This window comes from Paroedura picta, chromosome 11 (genome assembly GCF_049243985.1).
Source record: "Paroedura picta isolate Pp20150507F chromosome 11, Ppicta_v3.0, whole genome shotgun sequence".
Classification (NCBI taxonomy): Eukaryota; Metazoa; Chordata; class Lepidosauria; order Squamata; family Gekkonidae; genus Paroedura; species Paroedura picta.
This window is the reverse complement of record NC_135379.1, coordinates 7765387-7779584: the sequence shown is the minus strand read 5'-3', so window position 1 is coordinate 7779584 and position 14198 is coordinate 7765387. Positions and strand designations below refer to the sequence as shown.

The 14198-nt window shown below is 40.2% G+C and overlaps 1 protein-coding gene across 1 annotated transcript in view; it reads left to right on the top strand.

Annotated features, from left to right (window-relative positions):
• Positions 1–14198, top strand: part of PTPRN2 (protein tyrosine phosphatase receptor type N2) — a 532892-nt gene that overhangs the window by 145832 nt on the left and 372862 nt on the right. The window contains exon 6 of the mRNA XM_077303428.1: positions 8919–9375. Coding sequence (XP_077159543.1) covers positions 8919–9375 — 457 coding nt within the window. The remainder of the gene's footprint in view (positions 1–8918; positions 9376–14198) is intronic.

Here is a 14198-nt window from a genome sequence, read left to right as displayed (position 1 = left end):
CCACAGGGTGTCTGTTGTGGGGAGTGGAATGGGAAGGTGATTGTAAGCCGCTTTGAGCCTCCTTCGGGTAGGGAAAAGCGGTATATAAGAACCAACTCTTCTTCTTCAGTAATATCAGGGCTCTCTCAGCCTCCCCTCCCTCACAGGGTGTCTGTTGTGGGGAGAGGAATGGGAAGGTGATTGTAAGCCGCTTTGAGCCTCCTTCGGGTAGGGAAAAGCGGCATATAAGAACCAACTCTTCTTCTTCAGTAATATCAGGGCTCTCTCAGCCTCCCCTCCCTCACAGGGTGTCTGTTGTGGGGAGAGGAATGGGAAGGTGATTGTAAGCCGCTTTGAGCCTCCTTCGGGTAGGGAAAAGCGGCATATAAGAACCAACTCTTCTTCTTCAGTAATATCAGGGCTCTCTCGGCCTCCCCTCCCTCACAGGGTGTCTGTTGTGGGGAGAGGAATGGGAAGGTGATTGTAAGCCGCTTTGAGCCTCCTTCGGGTAGAGAAAAGCGGCATATAAGAACCAACTCTTCTTCTTCTTCTTCTTCTTCTTCTTCTTCTTCTTCTTCTTCTTCTTCTTCTTCTTCTTCTTCTTCTTCTTCTTCTTCTTCTATTTTTCCCAAATTGTGACAGAAATCCTTTTACCTCTTGGTGCTTGTCTTACACCTTCCTTACCTGTGTTACTCGCTGCAAAATAAATATTTGCTTTGCACTTACAACTGATGTGAGTACATGTTTTCCTCACAAGGAGACTATACATTCAAGCCTCCTCATTTGTTCCTGCCACTATGTGGCAGTTGCCGCAATGGGGCACTGGCTTCTGCGGCTGGGCACTAAAAGGGTGGCAACTTAGCACTGGGTTATGCTGCTTTATTCTAGTGCAGGGGTAGTCAAACTGTGGCCCTCCAGATGTCCATGGACTACAATTCCCAGGAGCCCCTGCCAGCATTCGCTGGCAGGGGGCTCCTGGGAATTGTAGTCCATGGACGTCTGGAGGGCCGCAGTTTGACTACCCCTGTTCTAGCGCGTTGATTGCTCTGATGCTGCTGTCCTTCCAGAACCTCCCCTCCCGGGTTTCTACTTCAGAGATTCTCAGATTTGGCTTTAGTCCTGTTGAGCTGTAGCACTCGGTTCTTCTGGACTCATTGCACTGGTTCTGCTGCTGAGCTGGCCTTGCATAAATGTCACCCCCTTTTCACTGCTGAGATTGTCTGGGACAGGGGTAGTCAACCTGTGGTCCTCCAGATGTCCATGGTCTACATGTGACTTCAAGCCCAGTGGAAGGAACTGCTGTTGGTGAGCTGAAGAAGTATGATGTCCTGGTAAGGATGTGCATGCCCTTGCATATGCATAAAAGGACTGTCAAAATCATAATAAAATCAGAGTCCAGTAGCACCTTTAAGATCAACAAAGATTTATTAAGGGTGTGAGCTTTTTTGCAAGCACTCGAAAGCTCACGGCATGAATAAATCTTTGTTGGTCTTAAAGGTGCTACTGGACTCTGATTTTATTGTGCTACTTCAGACCAACACAGCTACCCATTTGAATCTGTTAAAATCCTGGCATTTGGCATGGAAAGCTACTCAGAGAGGCATGCAGAAGAGAAGAGATGACAGAGAATATAAGTCTGACATCTACGGGTGTGACTGTGTACAAGTTTTCAAGCGTCAAGATTTCTTTCCCTGTCCCCCAAAGACTTCTATCCAGAATAAGCTTTGATTCTGTTTCCAATATATATTTTTCAAAAATTCATTTTCTGGGACTTAATTGGCACTAATGATGCACATAGCACAAGTTAATCTTTATGTAGACATGAAGGAGGGACGGTAGCATACCTTGGCTCACGGAATTGGTGAAGTGCAGTTTGTGAAGTGTTTAAAACTTTACAGTCTTAAGTATGATAAGTGCTAAGTATTAGCTTAGGGCACTGATTAAAAGTGTCATCTAACTAATGATCAGTATATCCCTGGATAATATTCATCTGTAAAAAATTGCTCTAAAATTTTTGTTCTCCACCCAGGTGTCTAAACCTAGCTCAATTAGGAGTAGGAGCCTAAGAGGTGATAGCTGAGATATGCAGTTAGCCAGCAGCTCCTCTCTCCAATTCCTTCCCAGCAGCAACCATAAGCTAGGTATTATCTGCAGCTGCTGAATAGGTAAGGGAAGACAAACAGCTCTTGCGTACTTTTAATAGAAAGGAAGCTTAATGGTAAAATACAGTCTATCGATACACAGGCGTGTTTACCTGCCCATCATCTGTAGAGCTTAATCTGACTTAACTCATTCATAGATACAAAGGATGAGATGCTACATGTCAAGATGAGTTGTGAACATTTATACATTAAACAATTATGAACATTTATCCACCCACTGTGTTGGGAACTGGAAAAGGACAAAAACCACCTCCTCCAGTGATTTTTAGAGCAGACCTATATCAATTGTCTGTTTAGTGCTGGCTCAAGAACACAGATGGTGAGTCCTTCATGCAGCATTTCCCAGTCGGAAATGGTGGTCAGGCAGGGGGCAGACAGTAGCAATAATCCGGACGTCCAACCCAGAAGAATTTGATTGCATCAAATGTTCCAGAACTCTAAAAGGATTGTATGGAGAGCCATTTTTGATTTATTGGCTTTTCAGTTAAAGAATGTAGTTGGAGTGCCATAGGAAGTAAGCTGTATTTGTGTGCTTTCATTTCTGATGGACAAGTGGTTCCCAGTTGAATTTTAGATTAACTGCATTTTATAGCAGAGTGGGTTACCAAGTGATGAGCAATCAGCCTCCAGTCCGTCCCATTATATAGCAATTGGCACAATCAGGCTTCAGAGGCAAAACCATTACTAGTTTTGATCAAAAGAGAGTCTTTAGACCCATTTTTGGCTTGATCATCTATATGCTTTGCGACACTTTTAACTAGAGGGTGTTAATTAACAACCTTCATCATGCAGGCTTCTCTGAAGTAGATTTTAAAGGATTTCAAAGCTCCAGAACATCTTAGACAGAGAAAGGTTATGCAAGTTTCTTAGCATGATCATCTGTCTTCTTTACTAAAACACTAGTGGTTTCTTTGTATATTAATGATCTCCCTGTTGCCATCGTTCAATATGACTGTTCATTGTTTTAACGTTATACCACTCCCTGAAGTTTGCATGAAACAATTAGACATAGTAAGGAACCTTCTTAATTAAAATTTAGTTGAGACGAGTTCATGCAGTCAGCATTTCTGTATGTACCCATGAATATGAAAGAAGAGTCACAAACCATGTCAGATACAGCTCTCAGAATCCCAGCTGCAGTTGCGTAAAAATAAAACACATGGAAGAATGCAATTTAAACTCTCGTTTGTCCAGTTCTTTGGGTGGAAACTTTGCATGAGGCATCAATGATTATAGGTTATATAAGGTTTACAATGCTGCAGTAGTTGCCAGTGGGAACATGCAGATGTGAAACAAAGAAATTCTCCCTTATGGTAAACACTGCATTGATTCATTTGCAGAACACAGTAATCCATGCAGAGTTCTTAAAATCGCAAAATGCAAGTTGTGATTCAGATCTGGAAATCAACAAAACAATTCTTTTTTTCACATTTCCTGTCCCTTCTTGAAGGTCAGTTTGTAGTGTACTGAGGGAAAAGGGGAATTACTTTGTTGCATAGGATTAGGAGTCACTTAGGAGGCTGATGTCTTCCATAGGATTCACTTGAATAGTAAGGGCTGAATCATCAATAACCATATTGGTCCTCTTTTTTAAATAGAAGTTGCTATGGTGTAGGGGGTAAAATATTTTGTTGGATGTGGGAAAGCCTGGCTTAAATCTGTGATCAGCAGTGACTCATTAGGATTCTAGTCCTGAGAATGCTCTTGTGGGAATAAGCCCTCACTGAATAAATTTCAGCATCTGGGTTGTGATCATAGTCAAGTACAGTGTAATCCAGTGGTTCTCAACCTTCCTAGTGCCGCAACCCTTTAATACAGTTCCTCATGTTGTGGTGACCTCCAACCATAAAATTATGCAAGTGTTCTTTCACAGAAATTAAACTGAAAGTGACCAATAGCGTGAAGATCTATTGTTCATGATTGTATATAAATTGGGTTTCTTCTGGGGTTTCTCAGTTCAGTTCTGTCTCTTCCACCATGCCGATCTCGTTCTTTTCTGCTGCTCCAGACAGATGAATGCTCTATCTCAATCTATCCCACAAGGCTATTATGTGGATGGTGCCCCCCCCTGACCAAGATGCTTGCCCTGCCCAAAGGGGTCCCAACCCCCATGTTGAGAACTACTAATGTAATCCTAGGAAGCATTACCCCTTCTAACCCATTGTCTTCAATCCTCTTTTTAGGATTGTTCTTTTTTATATTATTTTTTTCCTAAAGAAGAAATAGGCAAACAAAAGACAGGGGAGCAAGAGATAAAAAGAACCGCTTAAGAGTATGAAATTTAACAGAAAAGATAGTTCTCCTGCTCTCCTCCTCATTGTAATCTTAACAGTATTTGATATTTAACAACAGTTTACTGCTGTTACTGCTATGTTAATACTTTCATTATTACTACTTATCCTATTATACATCATGCTTTGCTCCCTTCCCCTTTTCAAAAAACTGTGTCTTTTGCAAAATGGTGTCTGATTGCACCTTTGATATCATTGCACGCCTTAGTCCTATCATTCTGCACCCTTGATCACCTTCTCCTTCCCCCCAAAGTGTCTAGAATGTAATTTTAAAAAATACACCAGTGTTATAACATTGCAACACTGCTGTGTTAGGCTGCATGACTCCTTTTTAAAAACCTTAGAAACAGCGTTCTAACATGATCACATTAAAAAAAAAGTCAGAATTTTTTGAATGGAGGGAGGGAGGGGGAGAGGACAGGGGAGGGAGGATGGTGATGAGGAAAGGAGCATTGCCAAACAACTCAAAATGGCAGGTGTGACAAAAAACCCAATTGCATGCATTTCTATATTTGCTATCACTGCTATAGAGGAAATACATGTAGAATCATAGAATCATAGAGTTGGAAGGGGCCATACAGGCCATCTAGTCCAACCCCCTGCTCAACGCAGGATCAGCCCTAAGCATCCTAAAGCATGTAGTAAATATTAGTAGACCCCTACACATTTGAATTTATGAGACCGGTTTGGGATTGACTTACACACCCAAGATATTATAGAGACTAAGTTATGTTCAACAATCAAAAAACATTATTAGAGGACTGAGTTATTACAATATTGAGATTTAGAATTCACTGAAGAAATAGAAAACGGACATATACCTGGGAATCCATTTTGAAGTTGTTTTGAATATTGTGAATTTGGTTTGAACATTAAATCACTTCGCCACCTTGAGACTTTTTTCTTCTACTGCATTTCTATATTTGGCAACCCTGAATTAGACCATATTAGACCCCGCCTTTGAAAAATGAAAAACAGTTTTATGGGGAAAATGGGGGGGGCAATTCAAGTCTGCACCCAAAGAGTAGAATTTCAGTGCAGAAACGGACGAAAAACCTGACTCTTTAAAAATGCAAATCTGAATTATATCACTCATGTGAACTAGTCTGAGTGAATCTTCATAGGAACTAATAGGCCACATTAGATATGGATACCTTAATATTCAGTAGTCTGCAATAAAATAATGTGCACTTCAATACATTTTGGTTGTGAAGATCAATTACTAAACCGAATTACAGTAGATAGGATGTCATAGCCTGCCTGACTCTAAACGTCTGTATAAGCTCCACAATAGTTTTGTTTGTTAGCCCTGTAAATTATTGAGATCATTTATGTTATCTGCTATGAGCCAAATAAACCATTTGTTAAGAGTGGAAAATTTAAAAATTATCCTTGCTAAAGACAGCAAAGAACTGAGAAGTAATAAATAGAGTAAAAACCTTTAAATGTTGCAAAACATGATCGAATAGCAGCACTTCTGCAAAAGAATATCTTCCTTTAACAAGAATCTGCATGCTGTTTCTGTTCAGATACAATTGCTTATTGAGTAGCTTCAGTGTCACTTGAAGGCCTAGAACTATTTTCCTTTTCCCCCTCTGTTGTCAGTTATCTTTGCTCTCTGGCTCAGGAATCAAAACTCTTTTGATGCCTACTCACTGAGTATATCTTTCCTTCCCTCCCCCCTCCCCTCCCCCCGTCTTTGCTTCCTTATCCAGTAAGGTTAGCTGTTGCCATTGTCATGCAACCAGAGTTGTCAGCAAAAGGAATTTAAAAATCCCTGTCCTTAGTGGCAATTCAGAACTTAAAAAAAAAGAGCCTGCTGCAGGGTTATCTTGTGAAAACCCTTTAACTTTGAAGTAAGGCAGAATAATAATGTCCAGAAGTATTCAACTACCACAAAGCAACCACTGAAATGGCCTGAGCACAAATAACAGCATTTGGAAGATGACTCTAGGTTCCATTCTCATGTCCTCTTGGCTTGAAATGTGGTTCTAAATTCTAATAAATGCTGGTTATTGTAACACGTTGCATAACTGTTTGTACTGTTCTAAGGACACAGTACTCTGCTGCATCACCTACCAGTATTGGGTTTTAACTGTGATATCAGGTTAAACCTCTCCATTTTATACAACCTAGGATTATGTTGTCATTTTATCCTAGGAATCCCTTCTGTCTTTAAGAAGTTTGGTGTGAAACAAAGACTGTTCTGATTTAGCACAATAAAAATCAGAGTCCAGTGGCACCTTTAAGACCAACAAAGATGTATTCCATGTGTGAGCTTTTGAGTGTAAGTCTGAGGAAGAGTGCTTGCACTTGAAAGATCATGCCTGGAATAAATCTTTATTGGTCTTAAAGGTACCACTGGACTCTGATTTTATTGTGCTGCTTCAGACAGACCAGCACAGCTACCCATTTGAATCTGTTCTGATTTAGATAAGCCATAGGGTTAGTAATGACTGGGGAAGGCACTGGCAAACCACCCCGTATTGAGTCTGCCATGAAAATGCGGTGTCACCCCAAGGGTCAGACATGACCCAGTGCTTGCACAGGGGATACTTTTACCTTTAGGGTTGGTTATCTCCAGGTGTTACCAGAGATCTGTCACTACTACAAGTGATCTCCAGATGACCAAGATCAGTTTCCTTGTAGAAAATGGCTGCTTTGGAGTGGGGGACTGTATGACATTCTATCTTGCTGAGGTCCCTCCCCAAACCCTACCCTATCCAGACTGCACCCCCAAAATTTCCCAAACCAGAGCTGGCAATCCTAATCAATCAGAGTTGGCTAACTTTAGATGAAGGGGTATGCTCCAATTAAGGCCTTTGGCAACAAATCTGAATTCAGCTGAACTGGATTTTCACTTTGTTTTCCAAGTCGAAATATACAGAGCTTTCATTACAGAAGTGCCAAGGAACAGAGCAGTATGACTTTCTGTCTGTACAGCGTCATGTCTGGTGACAACTTCAATACTGCAGGTTGCCGTTGTTTATGACTGTAGACTATTTCTACCTCTGTGACTTTTTACTGGCTACTATAAATGACAATGCTTTCAAACTAGGGTTACTGCTCTGGCTGCCATATTTTTTAATTAGGATTTTTAAAAAGGACCTCCGTTGTCACTTGTCAAATGGCTGAGACTGCTGGTTCTCCCTTGATAGCAATCTGGGCTGCGATTGACACTTGTACCCAATTTGTGTAAGGCAACTACTGTTGTTGTTCTTCTTGATGGACTTGTTTGTTTACTAGAGAGGCAAGGAAATCAGCAGTCCTTCCGTCTTTGAGAGAATTCAGACATTTTTTTTTAAGAGTTGCTTAAAATCCACCATTGGTGAACTAGCATATATTTTTTTCATAACTTTTCTGCCGAGATATTTTTTCCCTATCTTAAGCTGGCTGCTTGTTGGGCATTCAGAGTGTTAAGAAGCTTGTAGGTGAGTAAAAAGTCCTGACCAGTTTTCCTTTCAAATAGCATTGAGTGCCCTTCTGCAAGCCCCCTTGGCCTTCATGTGCAGCATTTAGAAAAGAAGGTGCTACAATGGGAAGGGCCTTAGAGATGCTCTGTGGTACATGCGGTGCTCTACTTGCGCTCCCTTGGTTCCCTGTTAGACATCTTTACATTTCTAGAATTGTTTTCCAATGCATATGAGTTTTGAATCTTCAGCTTGAAAGCGTTACGGTGATGTGTATCACTGCCAGAATCCCCCAACACTTTGTAATGCGCAGTGCATACTGGATCGCACATTTAGTCTCGTTCTCCTTTGCCTCACCCAACTGACAGATGGAAATAACATTTGAGAATAGAGATGAAAGAGATAAGAAAGCACTTTGTACTCTTAAAATTCCGAGAAATTGTTTATCATTATAAATCATGTATTATTTATCACAGTAATAGCTATTGGGATGTTTTGCTTGAACTTCTGGTTTCTTGGCAAATTGCTGAAAATAGCAAGGCGGCGATCATAGAGTTTGATGTGAGGATCCTTGTGTACCGTTGCTGTGCAGGGATTAGATGTCCTCAGCCCTGGGACTCAGCCAGGGTATCGATGCTTTCTTTCTTCTCGTGTCCTTGCATTTCACAGCGGTGTTTTCCGGGCTGAGGGAAGTGGCCATGACCATTGCAAAGCGTATCTTTCATTATGTCTAAAGCCACTCTCTAGTTCAAATGGATGCCAAGGTAGGCTTGGAAATTTGTACAGAAAACCTGGTGACACCTGTTCTTTCTAGCGTGCAGGGAAGATTTCCGTATAATTTCTTGCTTCTCCATTTGTACAAGAGAAGCAGGGGAAAAAATCTCTGTGATCCAGTACAAATGAAGACAAACTCTCTACACTTGCATAATTGATAGGTTGCAGGATCTGGCTTGACACCAAAATTGATGTAACTAGGCATTGTCTCATGTAGTGGTATGCATTCTTATGGCATTTCAATGTTGACTAATTATAAATGGTCAGCATAGGAACAATTCAACTTGCCTTTTTCGTTCTAGGTTGATACCATCCCTCCTGACTCCATAATTAACTATATGGTGCAGAATTCTAAGGGAAGAGCACCTGCTTTGACCCATTCAGCAACAGCCCATTCAAAATATACTGAAAACCTTCCAGTGAGAACCTTCAGCCAACCTCAGAAATATATATTTCCAGTAAAGTCAGAAGAACAATTTGATAGAAAGGCTCTCTTGGCAGCATTAAATGCATACATTGCTCAAAAGGCAACATCTAACGATCAAGATGGCAGTTTTCCTCTTAGCAGAACTAAAGGAGTTTCCTCCTATAATAGTATGCTCAAGCCTCCTCAGACGGACCATCTTGATGGGACATTGCCAAAGGAGAAAACAGAAGATTTTGGGATGAGACCATCATTGCAACAAAGGCCTGGGTCAGTCCTAGTAGTACCTGGCTCTTCTCAGAGTGATCCGAGGACCCCTCTAACTACAGTGGATGGTAAGGGATCGATTTAATTCATTTCTTTATTGATTTGTCACCTGATTTCCTAGATCTAGGCCAGAGGTTTTCAAACTGTGTTGTAGGGGATATTGTGATTTCTTGAGAGCTTATCAGGTGATTTTCTGAAGATCAGTCATAGCAAACTAACATCCGCAAGTGACGGAGGTCATCATGGTTCATCTTCCCTTTCAGTGCACAGTTGGGACAGTGTGTGATTGGGAAATACTTGCTCTTCCAGGTGAATAAATTAGAATCTACCGGAGGGAAACTGCAGAATGCTTTTGCTGTAAGTGGGAGATAGTTGTCAATTCTTTTAGGATAAAACCGGCCATTTCATGGGACATAACATTAGATTTGGTTTGATCAGTGGAATACTCCACTAGTTGCATGGTGCAGTGGCTAAGAGTGGTGAATCCTAATTTGGAAAAGTAGGTTTGATTCCACACTCCTTCTCATGAAACTTGCTGGGTGACCTTGGACCAGTGACCTCTCAGAACTGTCAGCCCCACCTAGTTGTAGGGAGAGGAATGGAAAGCGAGTGTAAGTAGTTTTTAGACTGAGGGTAGAGAAAAAAAAAAAAAGGTAAAGGTATACCCTGAGCAAACACCGGGTCTTGTCTGACCCTTGGGGTGACGCCCTCTAGCGTTTTCATGGCAGACTCAATACGGGGTGGTTTGCCAGTGCCTTCCCCAGTCATTACCGTTTACCCCTCAGCAAGCAAGCTGGGTACTCATTTTACCAACCTCAGAAGGATAGAAGGCTGAGTTAACCTTGAGCCAGCTGCTGGGATCGAACTCCCAGCCTCATGGGCAGACAGCTTCAGACAGCATTTCTGCCGCTTACCACTGCGCCACAAGAAGGGGAGCATAAAAGTGATCTTTTCTTTTCCTATTAAACGAGGATCTGAAATTATGGTTTTGAGTTGGTTTATTAACCACAGTTACTCAGAGCTATAGTTCTACAAAATGTACAAATACAGACAATTTGACAATCCTGGCTTGTTACTTGGCTATTTGTGCCTTAGTGCAGGCTGGGATACCAGCAGGGTGTCTATGTAAGAGGTGGGGAAAAGTGATGCATGTATCTTTTGTCAAAGCAAATAAATGATTCTGTAAGATGAATCAATATCTCATAGTTACCTAGCCATCATTAAAATAAACAGTGGTACTTAGCTTTTATTCAAATTCCCCAAGGAATTTCTTGACAAATCGTCTGCAGAAAATGGGATTTTTAATCCTTTATAACTGACTGTTGTTGGTTTTTTTTACTTTGAAATATTTTCATAATTTTTTTCTCCCCTTAACTTTTCTAACTTTTTCCCCTGGCATAATTAATTCCCTATACTGCCCAGAACTGCTCCCAGTTGCCTGTTTGGTTGTTGGTTGTTCTTAGCTTTTCAATGATCATAAACATTGGTTGTCTAGCAAACGACAAGATTTAGGATTTTAGGTTTAAAGTTACAGAGTCATGTGGTACTTTAGAACAGGGGTAGTCAACCTGTGGTCCTCCAGATGTCCATGGACTACAATTCCTATGAGCCCCTGCCAGCAAATGCTGACAGGGGCTCATGGGAATTGTAGTCCACGAACATCTGGAGGACCACAGGTTGACTACCCCTCCTTTAGAAGATTTATCTGAGGAAATGGGCTCTAGTCCACAAATGTTATGCTGGGATATAAATAGGCTTTAAAGTGCCACTAGACTCCTGTTTGCTGTTTCATGGCGACCACTCTAGTATTTTAGCCGTGGCTTTTTAAAAGATGTCAGCCACCTTTAACAAGGAGCTTATCTTCAGGAGGGTATTTCTTTTACAGGCAGAATCCTGGCAGCTGTTCAGAGTGAGAAAAAGTACACTTCAGAGAAGGCAGGCAGCTTCTCTATCTCCTTTTTATTTAATGAACCAGAAAGACCCGCCAAGAGTCTTTTAGCGGACTCTGAAGTTGGGCCGTTGGCAATTCATTTTCTCCCATGTTATTTTCTTTTCCCTTATTTTCATTTTGCTGGAGATTGTGGCTGCGCTTTGCTTTAGACAATGGAACCTAAGGACGTTGACTGGAGAGATAAGCCTGATAGAACGAAAGAATGGAATATAAGTTGAAAATGAATGAAACCGAAATGGCAAGTTTGTACTAATGGCTTTTTCTCCAGCTGTCCAGTTTTTGGTTTCACGATGCAACGTTTCTGAAACCAATTTGCAGGGGGGAAAGCTCACCACCGTGTAATGTAGGAGCAAAAATAAAACACCTTCTACATTCTTTATACTGAGCATTGCATACTCTTGGTCTTTGTTGTAAGATATCTCAGGTTGAGACTCTGGTGGCAGAACCCAAGCATCATTCAACTATGAGGCATACTAAGTAACCTTGGGAAAGTAATTCTCATTCTAATTCACTTTGCTGTGTTATTGTGAAAATAACATTAAAATTTATTCTTTTATTGCAACAAATTTAATCTGTAATATTAACAGAGGACGGATATGAAGAATTCATGCAGAAGCAAGTGTGTGTGTTTGCAAACATGTCCCAGAATAGTACTCCATTGTGCTTTACTCTTATCCTATTCTTTTGAAATTCAGGTAGGTTAATGAATGATGAGAAGAAAGAGACTGTGCAGATTAAAAATAATTCTGGAACTATGCAAGGCAATTGCTCTAAATTAAAATGTGAATTAATTTAAGAATCCAGAATATCTCCAGTCTAGTAATATCAATATTTTGTCACAGTATATCCACACTTTTTAAGATTCCTACCATTACTTTTGTTTACTTAACACATATTTCATCTTCAGTATCTTAATATTCCCCCTTTCAGACTTCTGTTAATAACATGTTCAGAAGTCTGTTGTTTGATTTTCTTTGTAGATCTATTTCTAAGAAATTCAATCTATCTGCTATTTCTTATCCTGTCTCAGATGTCATTTTCTATTTATGTTCTTTGGAGTCATTGATAAACTCACTTCCCCTATTCCATCCACTGTTGACATATCAGACCAAAATGAAGCTAAAATTCTCATTTGGAAAGTATTCTCTAGCAAGAGACAATTTAATCCAGAAAAGTTTTTTAAAAGAAATATTCCAGTATTACCAATCATTCATACCCTGATACCCTTTTGTAGGTATTATGTTTTATCGCCTTATAGAAACAAAGAAATATAAGGAATTGTATTAATCCTATGATACAGCTTCATATTCTAACTAGCTGTCCTATTTGAATCTGGGAAGGACAGCTAAAGTAGCAAAAGGGATGAGCAACTGGTAGTGACTGACTAGGATCAAGTGGCTAGGTGTCATGATGCAAAACTATGGATAGACTGGGGGAAGTGAGTTTTGGGATGACACCAAAGAACTTAAGAGGAAGAAGACATCTGAGACAGAATTTTAAAAGCAGGTAGACTGATAAGGGTAGCAATCAGAAGCGAAAGACCCATCAGCCACAAAGACCAGAAGGAAAGCAAACAAGCTGACGATGACAACAACAAAAAAACTTCTTTAATGTGGAATCTACTACCCTTCTCAAACAAAAGCGATCTTTTAAAATCTTCTAATGTGATACAAAGCCAGGATGAACTCTGGAAAAAATAAACTTGTTTTCTACTATGTCTTCATCTGTGGCTCTTCTGTACACTGTTTGAATCTCCTCTCCTCTCTATGTGAACACAATACAGTATACCTATAAATATCCAGTAGACCCAATTCGGTTCCTCAGTTTTGTAGGTACTTCTGCCACAGGTGTACCATTTGTACCATTTATAGATAGACAAGGTACGCAATTGGGTCTACTAGATATTTATAGGTATACTGTATTGTGTTCACATAGTTTATTTTCTCCGGGGCTTGTTCTGGCTTTGTATCACACTGGAAGATTTTAAAAGATCCCTTTTGTTTGTGAAGGGTAGCAGATTCCACAGTGAAGCCTTCAGCACCTGGGAGAGCGCTGTGTGAGAGTTCTGTGGATAGCTCCAAATATATTCTGGGCAAGCCTGATGATAACTGTTGGAAACACTAGAGGAGCTAAAGCTAAAGCTGGCGGTCCCTTCCAACTCTATGATTCTGTGATTCTACATCAGCCTCAATTGAATTGTTTTCTCTTGAGTTGCTTGTCTCCATACCTGGCAACTTGGAGGAGATCTTGTGCAGTTGTTTCGCTGATGTAACATGGATTTTGGACTAAATGAGTCAAATACAAAGAACTCTTTAATCTGTACTAGCAATGAGACGAGAAGAGATAGGGTTTTCTACGCTGCTTTTTACTACCTGAAGGAGACTCAAAGTGGCTTACGGTCACCTTCTCTTCCTCTCCCCACAAGAGATACCAAGACAAAATTTATTACTGTATTTGACCAGCAATCAAAGTACATATAATTAGAATATATTAAAAACGTAAAAGCTTACTTAAAACGTAAAAATTCTAAAAACATGGTAATAACAGTATTAAAAATAAGACTGGATAATCAAGATATATTACAAACTTAGCAAGTAACACAATTTTTAAACATATTTCCTCCAGTGTCCATCCAAATACTCCTAATTTTGATAGCCAGCCAAGCAAATTTGGCTACAGATGCTAGCTCGATATTTTTATCAGAGGGCATTATCTTAAGTATACCTGAATTCTGCCTGGTAAATGGGAGAGATGGTTTTAATTATTTCCTAATATGATTGTATAACTTACATAACACATGCTCTGTTGTTTCTATACTTCCATCCTGACAAACACATGAACAGTACTGTATGGATATTTTTAATATTTATTTTCATTTTTATATTTACTTTACAACATACAGATGGCAACATATTGTAATAGAGTAAATATTCTCATGTG